Source organism: Ustilago hordei, assembly GCF_900519145.1.
Source record: "Ustilago hordei strain Uho2 genome assembly, contig: UHO2_contig_10, whole genome shotgun sequence".
In the NCBI taxonomy this organism is placed as follows: Eukaryota; Fungi; Basidiomycota; class Ustilaginomycetes; order Ustilaginales; family Ustilaginaceae; genus Ustilago; species Ustilago hordei.
Window position 1 is genome coordinate 694,388 of NW_024545254.1, and position 17,923 is coordinate 712,310.

The 17,923-nt window shown below is 53.1% G+C and overlaps 6 protein-coding genes across 6 annotated transcripts; 3 read left to right on the plus strand and 3 right to left on the minus strand.

Annotated features, from left to right (window-relative positions):
- Positions 1-426: 426 nt before the first annotated feature.
- On the plus strand, positions 427-2,085 carry UHO2_04804 (uncharacterized protein; the record flags this gene model as incomplete). Its single annotated transcript, XM_041554620.1, has 1 exon — positions 427-2,085. The coding sequence occupies one exon, from the start codon at positions 427-429 to the stop codon at positions 2,083-2,085; it is 1,659 nt and encodes a 552-aa protein (XP_041410554.1).
- Positions 2,086-2,927: 842 nt separating this feature from the next.
- On the plus strand, positions 2,928-5,582 carry UHO2_04805 (uncharacterized protein; the record flags this gene model as incomplete). The annotated part of the gene is made up of 1 exon (XM_041554621.1): positions 2,928-5,582. The coding sequence occupies one exon, from the start codon at positions 2,928-2,930 to the stop codon at positions 5,580-5,582; it is 2,655 nt and encodes an 884-aa protein (XP_041410555.1).
- A 933-nt stretch (positions 5,583-6,515) lies between these two features.
- On the minus strand, positions 6,516-7,151 carry UHO2_04806 (uncharacterized protein; the record flags this gene model as incomplete). The annotated part of the gene is made up of 1 exon (XM_041554622.1): positions 6,516-7,151. The coding sequence occupies one exon, from the start codon at positions 7,149-7,151 to the stop codon at positions 6,516-6,518; it is 636 nt and encodes a 211-aa protein (XP_041410556.1).
- Positions 7,152-7,331: 180 nt separating this feature from the next.
- On the minus strand, positions 7,332-9,734 carry UHO2_04807 (uncharacterized protein; the record flags this gene model as incomplete). The annotated part of the gene is made up of 1 exon (XM_041554623.1): positions 7,332-9,734. One exon carries the CDS (start codon positions 9,732-9,734, stop codon positions 7,332-7,334), a length of 2,403 nt encoding a protein of 800 aa, XP_041410557.1.
- A 582-nt stretch (positions 9,735-10,316) lies between these two features.
- Positions 10,317-12,686, plus strand: UHO2_04808 (uncharacterized protein; the record flags this gene model as incomplete). The annotated part of the gene is made up of 1 exon (XM_041554624.1): positions 10,317-12,686. The coding sequence occupies one exon, from the start codon at positions 10,317-10,319 to the stop codon at positions 12,684-12,686; it is 2,370 nt and encodes a 789-aa protein (XP_041410558.1).
- A 345-nt stretch (positions 12,687-13,031) lies between these two features.
- UHO2_04809 (uncharacterized protein) lies at positions 13,032-17,438 on the minus strand (the record flags this gene model as incomplete). The annotated part of the gene is made up of 1 exon (XM_041554625.1): positions 13,032-17,438. One exon carries the CDS (start codon positions 17,436-17,438, stop codon positions 13,032-13,034), a length of 4,407 nt encoding a protein of 1,468 aa, XP_041410559.1.
- Between the last annotated feature and the right edge of the window lie 485 nt (positions 17,439-17,923).

The window sequence follows — 17,923 nt, forward strand, 5'->3', positions numbered from 1 at the left end:
GCCAATGTGCGATGTGTCACTCCTTGTGTTACTCCTGAGTTGTCATCTCTTGTGCATTATTGTAACAACTCCTATGCATCCCACATGTGTCACCACCTATATGCACCTTTACTTAATTATTAGATCACTTAAATTCTGTGGACCCTGTATGGTTCCACGGACCCCGTGAATCCCGTTGGGATGCTGACGCATCTTCAACTGTTAGACTCTCTCTTTTTCTCTCTGACGCGAGGCGGGAAAATAAAATTGTGCGCTGAGAGAGCTGTCTGATATTTGGACCCTGACGCGTGCGTGCCTTTGGCGGCAAGATTCGGAATTCGGCTCCAAAAGGCTCGGTAGGGCAGCAGCTGGCGTTGTTGTGTGTGTACTTTTCTTCTTAACTCCATCTCGCCAATCTTGCGAGCACCAACCATCATATCACACAACATGGCCAGAGAGGCAAGCACATCTACCCATGTTGCCAAAGCATGGCTGAAAGTCGCGGCCGTCGACAAGCTCTCTTCGTCATCACGACACCATTTGACACTGCGTCATCCGGACACGCGAGAGTATCACTCGCTGCTCGTCTTTTCCTTCCCAGCGCCGACTTTGAATCACTCGTCGCAACAGCAAGGAGACGAGCGGTCATCTTGGCCACTCCCAACTCATGACACCTACTACTGCATGGAAGCAACATGTCCACATCTGGGTGCTCCACTAGAGAATGCCACCATCGAAGCCAACGATGCCGAGTTTGACGATGATATCGAGGACATGGTCGTAGTCTGCCCATGGCACGAGTACGACTTCAGTCTCAGCACGGGAGAGTCGTCCCATGGCATCTCGGCTTGCGTTTATCTATGCGACGTGCGGAATGATACCCTGTTCATACAAGCTCCCAAACCAGCAGAGCTAGGCGCTGATGCTGCCTCGACATGGGAGCTGATCGAATTGCGACCTGTCAGCGAAGCCTCACCCGCTGTAGCACAAAGGCAGGATGCTGCCAAGTTTCTCCACCTGCAAGCCTCACGAACGTCACCTTCGGACGGTCAGCAGCCTGAAGCACAACAGTCAACCCCAGGGAAAGAAGAAGGAGCAGACAAGGATCAGCAGTCCACCGAGTCAATAGCACCGCCCTCACCACGACCGAAAACACTTGTCGAATGGGCCGTCCTCGTTCTCAACACACCCGATCCGATCCAAAAGGTGGCATACACACGATTTGCGGCCAGAGCCTTCCGATCCGGCGAGTGCAAGGTGATTGGTGGAGGCCGATGGAACACGAGCGACGCATCAGCAGGACGTCGAGAATGGATCACAAAGCCGCAAGAAGCTGCACCGGAACGACCACCTCGAATGAAGGAAGAAGTGCGAGTTCGTCCTGGGCAGGAAGGCAAACGTGGACGTGGTGGAACGGAAAAGAGTCGAATTGCCATCTTGCACTCGCTTGCCAACATCGAACAATGGGCTATCGACCTTGCATGGGACATGATTGCGCGTGCACCTAAGCTCTGTGCAGAGTTCTTTGCAGGTGACAACCAAGATGGACCTACGCACAAGATGCCGTTGCAGTTCTTCAGTGACTTTGTCAAGGTTGCTGAAGATGAAGCCAAGCACTTTTCGTTGTTGAGGAAGCGACTGGAAGAGATGGGAAGCTACTTTGGAGCGTTACCTGTTCACCACGGACTGTGGGATTCGGCTATGGAAACCGCCCATTCGCTCACGGCAAGATTGTCGATCATCCATCTTGTGCACGAAGCACGAGGGCTGGATGTTAACCCGACTACAATCAACAAGTTCAACAACGCAGGCGATGCAGAGAGCGTCGACACCTTGACTGTCATTCATCTGGACGAAATCACACACGTTTCGGCGGGACACCGATGGATGACGTGGCTGTGTAGCAATGCTAAGCCTCCACTGGATCCGGTTCAGATGTTCCGTCAAGAGGTGCGTCGCCACTTTATTGGTCGACTCAAAGGGCCGTTCAATGCTGATGATCGGCGCAAAGCTGGACTGGAGAAGGAATGGTATGATGATCTGGTAGGAGAGAAGGAGAGTACATATAACATCGGTGTTCGCCGTAACGAGGTGCCTGGTGGTTGATGCAACTTTGCTTCGATGTACAATATACACACAGAGCCCATATGTTCAACATTCAGAGTGATCATATCCTCGTTCAAGGTCAGCTTCTACTGTCTCAACTCGGCTCTCTCTCGGTCATTGTTCAGAGACTGAAAACAAAGTTGCGGCGGTCTAACAAAGCACCAACCTCAGCTGACAGGGCTCATGTATTCGACTGTAACAGTATACTGTAAATGCATTTGAATTCGCGTCGCTTCTAAAGGGTGCTTCCATTTTCAAATGGGCGCAGCGAGAGCCAGTATAGTATGGATGGAAATGATAGGAAATTCGAAAGTAGCGCAAAATAGAGCCTTCTTCTTACGTCTCTTGCTCAAGAACGCAGGGGCTGACAAAGGCTGACAAAGGCTGACAAAGGCTGACAAAGGCTGAGCAAGCAAAATCACGCAAACACAATTCTGAGCTCGTAACGGCGCTGCTGTTGTTTGACAGTTTTGGCAGCGTGGGGAAATGGACGCTCTCACACTCAACGATGTGATATCTATCCATCAATTCCGGTTTCCATTCCCATCTCTGTCGTTCCTCGTTAACACCATCATCGCGCGTCTCATCACTACCAACACCACCATCGTTGTCAGCACTCCCTCTTGATGCTCGACAGGCACATGCAGCTGATCCGATAGTATACCAACTTTAAAGATACCATCCCTCCCGGCTATCGACACATCCACCATTTAAGCCCACATCCATCGACTACCGGTCCGATCATCCACTTGCCTCAAGCCAGCACGCTTATCGACCGCCTATCAATAAGCATCTCAACCACCAACCATCCATACCGCCGCAACCCGGCACCGAACGGCATCATGTCCAGCCTGCTGTCCTTTGCACGTGCTGGTCCCTCCCATCCTGGCCAGAACGATGAGGAAGCCAACATTGCCTCGACTTCTTCAAATCAACAACAACGCGGCAGCCGATGGTCTCGTCCATTCGGCGGTCGCTCCTCTTCTGGCAACCAGCATGCTCTTGCCGTCGACATGACGTCGCAAACACCTAACACAGCTGCAAACATCAACGCCGATATCGAGCAAGGTGCAGTTCATCACGAGCCAGGCATCCTCTCTGCCCTTTCCGTTCCTTCTCTCTCCAACCTCCGTCGTCGAGACCGCGAACAGGAAAGGCGCAGGCAGAATGCTCGAGTGCAGGCAGAGCAGCCTGCAGGATCCACACCCACTGCTCCAATGACTTCGATTCGTGGAGGTGGCAGTCTTCTTGCCGCTGTCATGCTTCCTCAAAACACAACAACCAACCCTACCGCTTCCACAGCCGCTTCACGCAGCGCTGTCAGGAAGGCAAGGTCCAGCAGACGTGAACGAGAAGAGGCTGCTACCCTCTTTGGTCCTAACCTCGCCAACTACTTTGGCAGCGGTATCAGCAGCTCTGGCGCTGTTTCCAGCCACGGTGCAGGTGTGCCTCAGCCTCCTCCCATCACGAGCCCCCTCTCGCCCACAGCAGCCAAGGCCTCCTCGCCGCAACCCAACGATCCATCAACTGCCGTCGATCCAGCTTCTGCCGCCAACAATGCCGACGCTGCATATCCTCAGGGCTCCGTTCCCTCCCGTCGTGTCCGTCTTGGCTCACGCGGCCGTGCTCGAGGTGCATCCCTCTCGGGTCTCAGCATGATGTCGCTCGGCGCAGAATCCGTCACCTCGCTCGGTGGCATCAATACTGAACGCACCAACGACACCATCGCTCCAGCACAGGGCATGATGCAAGGATCTACCGCTGACCTTATCGACCAGCTTAACCGCCAAGGCCTCAATGACAACGGTGTTACCGCCATGAGCGAGGGCGTAGACATCAACACTCTTCAACGTTGGATTCAGAAAAGCACCGGTCTGGCGCACGACGCTTCCAATCCTGGTGTCGGTGCCGGTGCTGATGCCATCACCCCAGCACCTGCTGGCGCCTATGGCCCACCCGTTTTCACCACCTTGCAGTCTTTCGTCAACCTCAAGCGAAACACCCTCAAGCTAACTGCAACTTCCAACGCACCTTCCACCACCGCAATGTCCTCTGCCAAGACTTCCGATGCCAACGTCAATCTTTTCCGTTCCAAAAGCTCTCTCTCGGTCCTTCCAACTCTTTCGTACGGCACTGCCTCCTCCACTCCAGCTGGTAACAACCTTCTACCCGAGCCAACGCACTCGCTCTACTTCGAATACGACTGCGCTGCACCCTATGCCGTTGTTCAGATCTACGTCCGTGCCAGTCGCAAACACGGCAGCTGGCTCAATTGGCAACCTCCTACCCACGATGCTTCGGATCCACTTTCCGCCAAGACCAACGAGGATGGTAGTCCAGCATGGCTCGCTCAAACCGGTCCACCGCCACATGTTCTTGGTTGGCCTGTCCACGTTGCTAAGCTCAAGAAAGGGTTTGCTGTCGGTCACACCGCCAACATCCCTCTTCACCTTCAGTACTATGCTCCGCCGAAAGCGAAGAAGACCGATCGCAATGCTTCTGCGGGTGAAGGCAGCGAAGCAGAGAAACGGGGACAGGGGTCAAAGCGTGCGATGATACCACCTGCGCCAGCAGCGATTCCGGAGACGCCAGGATTTGAGCTGAACCGCAGATTCGATTTTGATGGAGATGATGCGGATGAAGACAACAACAATGGTCGTGCTGGTGGACGTGGTGCCGCCGCTGCCAACGCAAATGCCAACGCCACAGCTGGTGCACAAGCTGAGAATGGCGCAACGCAAGGTGCGACCGCCAAACCCATCGTCGAAGAAGAAACGAAAGAACAGCGTCTAGCACGCGAGAAAGCAGAACGAGAAACGCTCAAAGTAGCCATCGTAGTCGAAGCTCTTGATGAAAACGCACGTCCTCTTCGCGAACCTAATCTGCAGACCTCTTACCTCCGACTTAATTCTTTGCCGTTAAAGAAGAGTGTTGCTGAACGATACCCCGATCTCACCAGGCCCACCTCCCCAACCGATGCCGAAAAGCACGTTCCACGAAACTGGACTTCTCAACTCGAAGGACAAGAAGCAGAAATTGGACCGCATCGATTCCAACTTCAGGAACTCTATGGTTTATCATCGAAGCCCCCCGCTGTTGCACCTGCACCTGTTGCTGAAGATGGAGAAGAAGAAGACGGCACAGCAGGAGCAGGGGGTATGGCTCCCATGGACATGGAAGCGAGCAACGGGTCTGAATGTTTGATCTGTTTGAGCTCTCCTCCGACGACTTTACTGTTGCCGTGCACGCATGGGCTATGTTTGGAATGCGCAGTACAGTTAAGAGATTCAGTGATTGGAATTAGGCAATCCGAAAGAAGAAGGGGTAGGACACCAAGGAGGAAATACGCCTGCCCGGTTTGTAGAAGAGCCTATACCAGTATGTTGCATCTCAGTAAGGCTGATGAGAAGAGCGTCGCTCAGCAAGGTCATTCTTCTCAGCACCAGCAGCAGATTATGGGAGCAGTGCCGAGCACTACTACTGCTGGTGCAACCTGATCATCCCTCTGTTCTTTTCGGTTCATGTATTTCTTTCGCTCTCACGCGGTTGGTAATGTTGGAATATTTAACTCTTATCGACACTTATTGGGAGATATCAGTCTAAGTACGGTGTTCAAGCTTTTGAGCTAAAACACTATACTATATTGACATAAGGGAAGAACGTAGCGGTAGCCTCGAGCTCTCCGCTCATTATCTATATACATTTGTGGTTCGTGGCTGAATGTGGGAGCATTCCACCTAATGAGGAAGTATGTCAACGGGCGGGACCCAGCAGACCTCGATCTCCATCATATCGGTCCGCCTGATCTCCGATCAGATCGACTTTCCCCGATCCATCATCAGATTGTGCGCTGCTGGATCGTTATCTTCAGCAGGTAATGGAACACATTCTTCACACAACACAAAACGCCAAGCCAACTTGGACAGAAATGCATTTCGAAAGAGGCTTCATATCCCCACGTTTGAAGCATCGCCTACAATCGTCGTTCGTATGTCCGTCTTTGGTGGTTTGTTTGAGCGCTGTTATGAAGTGGCCTGCATACCCCTCGATCTCCTTCTTCTCCTCCGCATCCAGGGTTGGTGGAAGAGGGTCATAGTGCGGATTGAAAATTTGCAAAACCATATATTCTTCGGGGGCGAGGGAAGCTGTATGAGTCCATGGCAGCAATGCATTGGTTTCAACCCTAAGTGGCGGTCTTGCTTCCCTCCCCTTCTCATGTTGTTCCTTTGTTTTGTATTTGGCATCTACAAACTCGTGCAGAACCGCATCAACAACCGGAAAGCTAATCTCCGGTTCCTCTCCTTCTCCCACTCCCCAAGGTTGATGAGTGACAAGAGTGGAGTTGGGAGCGAAGCGACACATTTCTCCCTCTCCCTTTCCGTCCGTGGGTAACAGATTTGCGGATCTTGCCAGCTTCGTTGAGGAGGGTTCTACTCTGCAATGTACACCATCTTAGTAAGGTAGTTCTTGAGGTGGTTGTACAGTTCGTGTAGTCTCCATGGCTCGGCCTTAGCGGGTCGGAGGAATAGATAGTTGACGTTGTCGGGGCCTGTGGATTTGGTGCTGCTTGGAAGGATCAAGCAGAGGTGGCAGTCGAGTTTGCGGTCGAACTTCCTATCACCCGGTTTAGTGATGCCGTCGAGATGTTTGAGAGCCGGGGACCAGGTGGACAAAATGTCCCGGAAATGTTGGTTCCAAGAATACCAGTTCTTTGTGGTTAGTTTGGGTGTTTCCCTCAGGGCATCCTTAATCGAAGAGAGTTCTTCATATAAGTTGGGACGGCGAGAGGGCTTTTTGTATATAGCCGAAGCAGCTCGTTTGCGAATGATGAGTTTAATAAGCATGTATCGAAGGGTGGTGATGTCCATTTTGTTGATATTGTTGAGGTCGAGCAAAGGTTCATCCCGTTCGTTGTCGTCACTGTCAGAGTCGTAAGGAGAAGGGGTCTCACGTCTGGTAATCGTCTGATGTCCTGGAGGCGCGATGGCGGTTTCAGCTTGATCGGAGGAGGAGTCCTCGGGTAAGGGGTCGTTAGCGACATGCGGGTCGTTGGGCTGCGAAGGCATGGTGCAGTATTCGATTTGTCGAGGTATGCGATGTTGTTCTTCTTGTTCTTGCTTTGACCCAAACTACACTTATACACACACACACACACACACACACATTCGTCATCTCTTTGACCGTTTCAGCGTTTCATTCTTCCGCCGTCCCTAACACTGAAATGCCTGTGAGTCTGTGAGTGATGATCAAGGCAGCTTAGTAAAAGGCCCCAACCAAGCATCCGCATCCCTAAATTGTCCCACCACATCTTTCGAAATGGCATTCTCCGCATCCAGTGTCTCAACCGCCACCAACAACGCTTGCCAGAATCTGAAGGCTCTTCCCAACTCCGCCTTCACATCTTTGACATTGTCGAAAGTAGGTTCCAATGCTCCCAACACGCCTTCTTTTGCTTCTATCACATCGGGATCGTCCACCTTATTCGGCGTGATTGCGCCGTTGAGATACTGCATCAATCCGTCTAAGTAGCACTTCACGACGATGCCCGTTCCTGTGTTTACGTCTGTTTGGAAGGGGAGAGAGAGGGAGATGTCCAAATAGTCGTCCCTACCCCGTCTTCCGTCGCCTCGAAGGAGTAGGGACATGGATATCATCTCCACCAAACTTCGCATCGAACGTGAGGTTGTTTTGACGAACGAATTGAACACCAACAGTTCCCTACTCAAAGGAGCGGTCCAAGGTGAGGATTTAAACGTCATCTGCAGCAAGGAGACAGCACGCATAATCAATAACATATGCCTCTTCTCCACCTCTTCCCCATACGTCGGTCCTCCAGAATAAACCCTACCCCCAAACGGATTAGCATGTAATACTCCACCTCTCAACAGCTCCAGTCCCAAAAACAACGGCTCCTGTAACTTATCGTTCAACTTACTCTTCTTTAACGCCAAATACAGTGCTCTAGCATAAGGCGTGTGCAGATGAGCATGGTTGAGGAAACCTCGAAGTTCGAGAAGACGCCAGATTGTGTTGGCTACAATTTCATCCTTTTTCTCCAACACTGATGTTGATCCATCGGGCAGTTTAACGCGTGGAGTCTTGGTGCGACTGGCGAGTTGGTCTGAGGTGGTAGCACCAAGACAGAGAGCAATGTCGATGGTGGAAGAGTTCTGACGACGAAGTTCTTCTTCGATGAAGCGGTTGGAGACGTTCCATTGGTTTACGCGGTTGATGAGCTGAAGTGTGGTGGGGGAGTCGTGTGGGATAGCATGGTCTGCAGAGGGAGCGAAATAGTAGATCCCGGTGAGTTTGCGGGAGGACCAAAAGCCGTTCAGTACAGAAGCGGCCAGTGCTACGGCGACGCATCGTGGGGATTGCGAGCATTCCGTGAGGGTATCTCGGACGTAGCGACGGTAATCTTCAGTTTCGCCGTTATCGAGAGGCGGTGGTTCGATGACGTGGCCCGACGCCAGGCTCGCCAGGACTTGTGGGCCGACAAGACCTCGAGATAGGTGCAGGAAGACTTCATCTGGAACACGGTGGGAGAAGACTTCGTGCAGATCCACTGGTACGTCTGCTGCTGTGAGGATAGGTGCGCCGCCGTTTGAAGCGCCAACGGGTGCTCCTCCTGCTGCTGGTCCTGTGCCGTTGGGAGTAATATGCACTGGTGCGGATCCGGATGGAAATGGCGGCGGCGGTGTCGCAAGAGGCAATGGCAAGACTCGACCTTCTTCCGCAGACAAGACGAGACAGAACTTGACCATGGTCCTAGCCCGGCAGAACTGGTCAACATAGTTGATCTTTTGCACGGTGGGGTGGCCTTCGAATGCCGCGACGAGCGGATATCCACCCTTGTACTGTTTGACGAGGTCGTTGATCTGGCGAAGGTTGGGAGGTGCGCCTGCATGTGGTGGTGGTGCTCCCAAGCTAGAGTCCTGTAGAGCTGGGAAGGTAGCGCAGAGATCGCTGCCAGCTAGCAAGCCAATGTCGAGGAACTGCCCCTCGTTACAGCGAAGATCATTGAGCAAGGCTTGCTTGCTGACAAACTGGAAGGTAGACTCGGCGAGGTTGAGGGAGGTGATCAGTCGGTCGACGCGGTCAAAGAGCAAAATTTCTGTAGCGCCGTAGATCGAATGGATGTAAGATTTCGAGTGACGTTCCAACGAGACGAGCTGGCCGGATGCAAGGTATGGCGCTACCATAAACTCGACGTTACGGTGACGGAAGGCGCGGAGGATGGCACGATACAGGTCTGGATAGTGTACCGAGCTGCTGGCAGAGAACAAGGAATGGGCGGTGTCAATGTCTGCCTTCTCGTATGCTTCCCATGCACGGTGCCTCTGTTTGACTTTCGGATCTTCGTAGGAGAAGGGTCGAGTCCGCTTGTTTGGTGGGATGCCATTCAAGATGAAGACAGGTTTGACGCGGGCCTTTTCAAGCGCTCGAAGGTCATTCTCGATGTGAGAGATGAGGGCGATGGGTGCGCCTCCGAGGGCGGCTACGAGGGGTTCTGATGTGGAAGGAGACGAGAGAAGCTGCTTGAGGTAGTAGGAGAGATCGACGCCAATGCGTGTTTCCTTCAATGCGGAAAGAGGGCAGGTCTGTGCGAGACCTCGATCGTGGAGATATGCCTGCAGGCCCCGAATCATTGTGTCGATGTCTGTTGAGGAGCGGGGAGTTGGTCACCAGGACCAGAAGCGAGAACGAAGATGGAGGTCTGATTCGACAGGGAGTTATAGGCTGCCAGCAAGACTTGGATGGTGAGGGGACGAGCGTAAGGCGGCAAGCGAGATGGAAGGAGCTGTATGCGCCACGTTAAAATGATTGCCTTTGCAGTTGCTGTGTTTGAAGCTGCAGAGAGTCCTATGAAATGAACAGGAGGATGGAGGAAGAAAGGAAGGCATAGTGTTGCTTTAAGGCACCACTTCCATTTCACACTCTTCCGACCGTGCGCAGAAGAGCGTTGCGTTTCCACTCGTGCGAATGTTCGACCGCCTTTCAAAATGTTAAGCTTTGGTAAAGTGACAGCCATAAATTATGCGCTCGGGTCGGTAAATTGGTCGGCAAATTGGTCGGCAAATTGATAGGCGAATTGGTAGGCGAATTGGTCAGCCTTTATTCAACAGCATCTGACACTTGCAACGCACGATCCATGTGTGTGCTGTCTTTCTTCCCCACAACCTGCTTCCTCCCCATCATCGACAGCTGAGACGCTAGCAGCACCGCATACCATGTCGAACCGTATACAGATCGCTATCGACCGAGGCGGCACTTTCACCGACTGTCTTGGTCGTGTCCCTCCTTCCAATCCCGGCGAAGCTCCCAAAGACATTGTCATCAAGCTCCTTTCTCACGACCCGTCCAACTACAAAGATGCTCCCACCGAAGGTGTCCGTCGTATTCTCGAACAAGCGTACAACATCTCCATCCCTCGAGGTCAAAAGATCGACACCTCCAAAATCGACTACATCCGCCTCTCCACTACCGTAGCCACCAATGCATTGCTCGAGAGGAAAGGTGAACGTCATGCACTCGTCATCACCAAGGGTTTCAAAGATCTGGTCCAGATTGGAAACCAGAGTCGACCCAAGATCTTCGATTTGGCGATTAAAAAACCGGAAGTGTTGTACTCAGGTGTGCTGGAGGTAGATGAACGAGTTACGTTGGTGGGGTATACTTCGGATCCAAAGGCGAGAGAGAATGCGGTGCAGTTCGATCTCGATTGCTCCACCAACAATGGCGACTACTCAGCGAAGATAACAAAGCCGTATTCTGGTACGGATCAACCGCCGAATGCGTACGACGAGAATGGTCGTTCTACAGGGCCACCTGAAATCGTACGCGGTATCTCAGGAGAAGCTGTGGCTATTCTTAAAAAGCCAGACGAAGCTCTTCTCAAAAAGCAACTTGAAGCGCTGTATCACGATCATGGATACCGATCGCTAGCTGTTGTGCTGATGCATAGCTATACATACCCGCTTCACGAGCAGATCATCAAACGGATCGCTCTCGATATTGGTTTCGAGACGGTGAGCTGTTCTAGTCAGCTGATGCCAATGATCAAGATGGTTCCCCGTGCTACGTCTTCCACTGCCGATGCGTACTTGACACCTGTGTTGCAGGCGTATATCGATGGATTTTTTTTCGGTTTCGAAGATTCGTTGCGATCAGGTGAAGCAGGGACGAAGGTAGAGTTTATGATGTCAGATGGTGGATTGACGAGTGTGGATCATTTCTCGGGATTGAAATCGATCATCTCCGGTCCTGCGGGCGGTGTGGTTGGTATGGCACTGACGAGCTATGATAAGCAGGATAAGAGACCTATTATTGGCTTCGATATGGGTGGGACCTCTACTGATGTTAGTCGATATGATGGACAGTACGAACAAGTATTCGAGACTATACTGGATGGGATTACTATTCAAAGTCCACAGTTGGACGTCAATACGGTGGCTAGCGGTGGTAGTAGTCGGCTGTTCTTCCGTAATGGGTTGTTTGCAGTTGGTCCAGAATCGGCTTCAGCACATCCCGGTCCAACATGCTACCGCAAAGGAGGACCTTTGGCGATCACCGATGCGAACCTTGTTACTGGTCGTCTCGCCGTCGAAATGTTCCCTAAAATCTTCGGACCCAACGAAGATCAAGGTCTGGACCAGGAAGCGAGTCAAAATGCCTTGGCCGAACTCACTGATCAAATCAACGCCGACACGAGTGGCGAATCCAAAAAGCGTACTTTGTCGGTGGATGAAGTAGCACAAGGATTCATCCGCATTGCTAACGAGACTATGTGTCGACCCATTCGAGCGCTTACAGAAGCCCGTGGGTATAGTGCATCCAAGCACATCCTTGCGAGCTTTGGTGGTGCAGGTGGCCAGCATGCCTGTTCATTAGCAAGATCGCTGGGGATAAAGACGGTCATCATTCATAAGTACTCGAGTATCTTGAGTGCTTATGGTATGGCTTTGGCGGATAGGGTGTTTGAGCATCAGGAGCCGTGTTCTGAGACTTGGGAAGGTGCCGAGAGCGATGCGAAGAGAAGGATTGAGAAGAGGGTGAATCAGTTAAGGGAAAAAGTGCAGGAGGAGCTCAAGACGCAAGGTTTCAAAGAGGATAGGATTGAATTGCAGACTTTGCTGAACTTAAGGTATGAGGGAACGGATACGGCGCTGATGACATTGCAGCCTGAGAATGGTGGGTGGGACTTTGAGAGGGTGTTTGTGGAGAAGTACAAGCAGGAGTTCGGGTTCGTGTTGGAGGATAAAAACATCATTGTGGATGATGTTAGGGTCAAGGGGATCGGAAAGTCGTTCGACTCGTTGGGGCAGACAGTGTTGGCAGAATACCGCGAGTTGTTTGAGTCGAAAGGTGAGGTCAAGGCAACAGACACAGACAAGTTGGAGAAGTTGGCAGTGCGGAAAGTCTACTTTGACAACGAAGGGAGGTTGGAGACACCCATCATCAAGTTGGATCAGCTGGAGTATGGAATTTGTCTCAATGGGCCGGCGATTCTGGTCGATCAGACGCAAACCATCTTGTTGGAACCCAAGTGTGTGGCTAATCTCACTTCGCAGGCTGTGCTCATCGACATTCTGTACGACTAGACACGCATTTTGCAACAGAACTCTTGGCAGCAGAATTCTTACTCACTAGCTCGGCTGAAAGCGAACGACTGTACAGTGCTACTGATTGATAGGGGTGGTAAATTGAAAGATGCTACAAGTGTGGAATCCAATGCAAAGATAGATGAATGAATGAAACAAATGATGGATGTGCTTGCAATGCTGGATGTCCAAGTGATGCGTGCATTGAGATGTGAGTAAGCGAATGATGTGATGGGTGTAGAAGATGCCATTCCTAAAGTGGTATATATGGGCAACGTCCTCCTACGAGTATTGGAAGGCAGTTGGTGAGCGGAAAGCTTGGTCAAGCACGACGGGGGCAGGCGCTCAGTCTTCAAGCCGAGCTTTGAGGCGTGCAAGGCGTGCTTCGAGACCCAGCAGCGACCCTTGTAGTGCATTGTGACGCTGATTGAGACCTGTCATCAGGCTCACATCGCCTTTACCGGGTGAGTCGACGGCCTTTGTTGCTTCCAGAGTTGGGTTTAAGCTGACCTTCTTGAGAGCAGCAGAAGACGCCAACGGAGCTGAAGAATTGCGAATGGCAAACGACGTTGGCAGTGTCTCGCCCATCTTGCGACCCAGTCTTGAAGAAGTCTGCTGCTGTTCGTCCGTCGATGTGCCACTGGACTTTCGAGCGCGTCTGGATTCTTCCACCTGCGCCCTTCTGTGCGGTTTGATCTTGACCTCGTCGCCGAGAATCTCCTCATTTGGCTCCTCCGACAGCGTCGCTGAAACAATGCGGCTCTTGAAGCGGCCGAAGCCTCGACTTGTCTTTGATGTACCGTCCTGACTAGCAGGTCGCTCGATAGTCACTTTCTCCCTCTCTTTGAGAGGCAGCACACTCGAGAAGCGTCGCATGGTTCGGCCTGGAATCATGGCTTGAATTCGGCTCTCGACATGGCCAAGGATGAAGTCATCTTCACCTTCTGCAGCAGGTGGCGAGGAAGACAGAGCCGTGCCAGGGCGCAAAGTCGCTGCTTGGGCGTCTGCCTTGGCACGATCACTGAGCGATAGCATACTCGTTGCCCGTCCCATGCCTTTCGTCTTGCGGTACTGTGAAAGCATCTCGCCGCTGTCCTTTCGGCGAATGGTCTTGCCGAGACGACCTGACTCTCGTTGTACTCCTAGCCCGTCACTGTGACCATCATGACTACCAGGACGGTCTCTGCGATCCCTCCAAGGAGGGATCGCGCCAAGAACAGGTACATAAGACATCGGTGCGAATGTAATCGAAGTCTTTCCCAAACTTGTCGACATTACCTCATTGTTGATGTCTGGCGAGCCCTTGTCGGAACGTTGAATCGACATGGCCCTGACACGAGCTGGTGCGGAAGCCAGGTCTGTGCCGCCGTGCTCGTAGGAGACATCTCGTGAAGAGTTGCCACTGCGGACAGATTGGTCGCTCAGGAAGATGGGAGGCGAGCTTCGTGAGCCTGCCGCTTCGAGAACTGCAGCAACAGAAGGTGCCGAGGCGAAGGCTTCGGTCAGCGGTGGACTCTGAGCACGGTTGGGTTTCGTCGGTGTGCCACGCTCCTGCGCTCTGATGAGAAGCTGTCGGGCACTCTTCTTGTGCTTGAGCCTACGTCGTCCATTGGTGGAGTCATCTGATCCGTCAGAGTCGTACATGTCGATGTCGAGCGTGTATTGGCTTTGAGGAAGCGCGCCAAGCGGGGGCGAGTGGTTGAGGAAGGCTAGAGGCGATGATCCGTCGGGAGACTCGGGTGCAACTGTGTTGACCATGGCGCGAGGCGCAATCAGTGCTGCTCGAGACCTACGTGGTCGAAGAGCACCCGACGGATGCACTGTCGACGCCGCTTTCTCTTGAGCCGCTGGATGCGCTGCTTGGTTTCCATTCGCTGCCTGCCGGGGAGCTCCTAGCTGCTGCAATGCTCTACATGTCGAAGCACGCCGGGATGCCACTGCGTCTGTTGTGTCCTGCGCTTGCGGTCGACGCGAAGGCTGCATAGAGATAGGCTTGGAGGCAGATAGCTGTGGATCAGTCGAGGAGCGAGGCAAGCCGGTGGGGCGCGGAGCGGATGCGTTTAGCGGTGTCGGGGGAAGGGGTTGGGCTGGCGCCTTCTTGCGAACGCTCTTCTGTACTGCTGCCATCATCTCATCCCACGCTTCTCGCTCCGACATCTCGCGAACAGCGTTACTACCTCCAGACTGTCGACTATCTGATCCGACGCTTCCGCCGCCTGGTGTCGCAGATCGCGCTCGGTCGAGATCACGGCGGTATAGCATCGGCTTCTTGCCGCCCGTGAACTTGGAGGTGCGGGCGACGGATGCCATGGGGAAAGGATACGGAGAGGCAGGAACTGCGGGCGTGAAGTGAGCCAGAGCGTCCTCTGGGATGGGTGCTTCTTGGCCTTGCATCTGGCGGAAGCGATCATGCATGGCCATGTAAGGTGATTTGCGGGCAGGCGTCACAAAGTTCTGCTGCTGCGCAAAAGGCACAGTAGGTGGCCTGTCAGCCTGCATGCTGGTGCGTTGAACTGCATCTGCTTCGTCTGCACTACTTGCTGCGCCGACCATCGGAGCGAAAGAGGGAGGTGTCGGCAGCATTGTGAGCGAGTGGCACGACGTTCCGCCGCGGAAGGGCGTGGAGGCTAGAGGGGTACTTGCAGGCCAGCCGGATGGAGAGCCACCAGTCTTGTGTACGATATCGTCCAAGCTTGTGGCTGTCGACATCTCTCCAGGCATCTGCACTTCTGGCAAGTCGGTCGCAGGCACAAACGCATCTCGGTGCGGAAGATAGCTGAAGCCGATAAAGGTAGTGTCGCAGTCTGACCAGCGTGGGGCGGAACGCGAAAGGTAAGGTGAGATTGGAGCACCCATGGTTGCGCTTGTGTCGTGCAGTGTGGCAGAGTGAGAAGTTGAGCTTAGTAGGACCGCAGGTGAAGACGATGACCTTGGCATGCTCGGAAGCGTCGCCTCGTTCTGCATTGTAGCGTCAGCTACAGCATTGGCTGGCCATGCTTTGCTGGAGTGGTGATCGCGAGATGCACCGATGCCGAGGCTTTGTTCAGGACCCTTCTCACCGTTCCACCAGCTTTGGTGTTGGTGAGGCGACTCTGATGCGAGCTCGCGAGAATCAGCAAAGGCGGGAAAGTCGTCAGGATCGCCATTGTACAACGCTGAGAACGATGGAAGGCTTGATACGACAGAAAGCGAGTTGTCCTGGAATCGAGCAGCGACGCCGACCGCTGGTCGTCCGCTTGGCTGGCCACCAAACTGGCCTACTTGTCCATTGAAGAATTGCGCATCAGCTGCTGCGTTAGGATTTGGCATGAAAGGAGGCTGTAGTGGCCACTGTTGGGACCAGTCGATGGCTTGAGCGCGGTAGAAGGCATGCTTTTGTAGTTCTTCGGAAGAGATACGACCGAGACGGTGGGCAGCTTCGGTCAAAAGACCTTGTGTAAGACTTTTGAGCAAACTCGAGCAGGCCACTGTCGGGTCGAAGTTGAGAGATGATCGGTGATCTTTGATCTTCTCGTAGGTCTCTTGCATCTTGCTGGCGAAGAAAGGCAGAACGCCGTAGCGCATCTCATAGAGCATGACTCCGAAGCTCCACCAATCGACCTCGGGTCCATACATGCCAGGTGACCTTTCGGGAGCTTTAGCAGCATCTGGGGAGGAGAAGAGACGGGCTTGAGGTTGGAAAGCAAGGAGGTCGTCGAGACTGGACATGTCGCAAAGTCGCTGTTGCTCGAGAACACGCTTTTCTTCGGCCTGAAGAACTTCGGGTGACAAGTAGTCGCACGTGCCCGTAGGTTGAGAGCAGTAGAATGCCCATACTTTGCGATTGGATGCTGATGAAGGAGGCCTGGATGGATGTTCTGAGGGAGAGGCTTGGCGGGTGCTGAAGTCACTGAATGGAGCTGCGCTGGAGAAGTCGCATAATTTGAGGTGACCGCTGCGATCCAAAAGGAAGTTGCCTGGCTTGATGTCTCTGTGGGCAAAGCCTTGGCGATGAACCCAAGCGATGGCCTGAATCATATCAACGCTGTAGGTGAGGATCCAGTGTTCTGTCAAGAGACCTGTTGATGCGCGACCGGGATACTCTGGGCCGCAACTACTGGCAGCGATGAGGAGTTGACTGAAATCGCCGCTTGGAAGGTATTCCATGAGGAGGTGAACTGAGTTTTGTGTCTGGAAGGCGGCAAGCAGCTGTGGTGTCAAGAGCTGAAGGCCTTGCTGGCTCGTAGAAGTCGTCTCATCATGGCCTGATGGCCGTTGCAGAAGCTTGGTCTCGTTAATGGGAGTCTGAATGGCAGCGTTGCGGCGAGCAAAGCGCTTGACAAGCGATTTGAGGACATAGACGCGACCATCGAGGCGACTCTTGACTACCTCGACCAGACTACCTGCACTCTTTTGTAGTACTTTGACCGTCTTGAAATCTTGCACTTGCAAGCTGGCAGTCGGCAGATGAAGCAAAGATGATGATGCTGCTGCTGCCGCTCTGAAGGGATTGGGATCTCTGGTTACTGCAAGACCATGGGCGGACCATGCAATGACGAGAGCGATGTCAAGCAGCTCGCCCAAGGAGGTGGGTGTGATATCTGAGGGGCTCTTGTTCGTATTGGATTTGTCTGGTGCGACATGGCAGAGCTTGCGCACGCTAGCGTGAGTGATTTTGAAGTCACAAAGAGCTGCTCTGACACTTGTGGTTTGTAAGACATGTAGTATTGTGTCGTGCCGTTCTTGCCACGAGGGCGAGTGGGGGGATGGCATGACGAGCTAAGGCAACGCGGTCGGCTTGGGCGGGCTAGGCGTCCGAGTCGTTTTGAAGGTCGTAGTAGGGGTCGTATCAATTGTGTTGGCAGCTGCTGGTCCTCATGAACGGCGTGGATATGAGTAGGCAAGGGGACAGCGCCCCTGAGCAGGATGGACGGCTATGCCTGAGAGAAGTAGATAATGTTGGAGTCGAGCCAATTCTAGGATGACACGGCTGAGCTGAGGAGGGGCGGAAGAGTGAGTGGTGCTGGTTGCTGGACAGATGAGATGAATAGAGATGCTTTCTAGTCCAGGCGTCTCCTGTTGATGAGTGAGTGTATGGCGGTGATGAGCGATGCTGTTGATGAAAGCAGATCAATGTGCTGGTGTGCTGATCGTTGTACTCGGAGCTGTTGGCAGACTTTGGCACGCTTCAAGACAGCGAGCGGGGAGTGGGTGCTTTGAAGCAATGCAGGTGTTTGCGATCGGAGGATGCGAGGTGA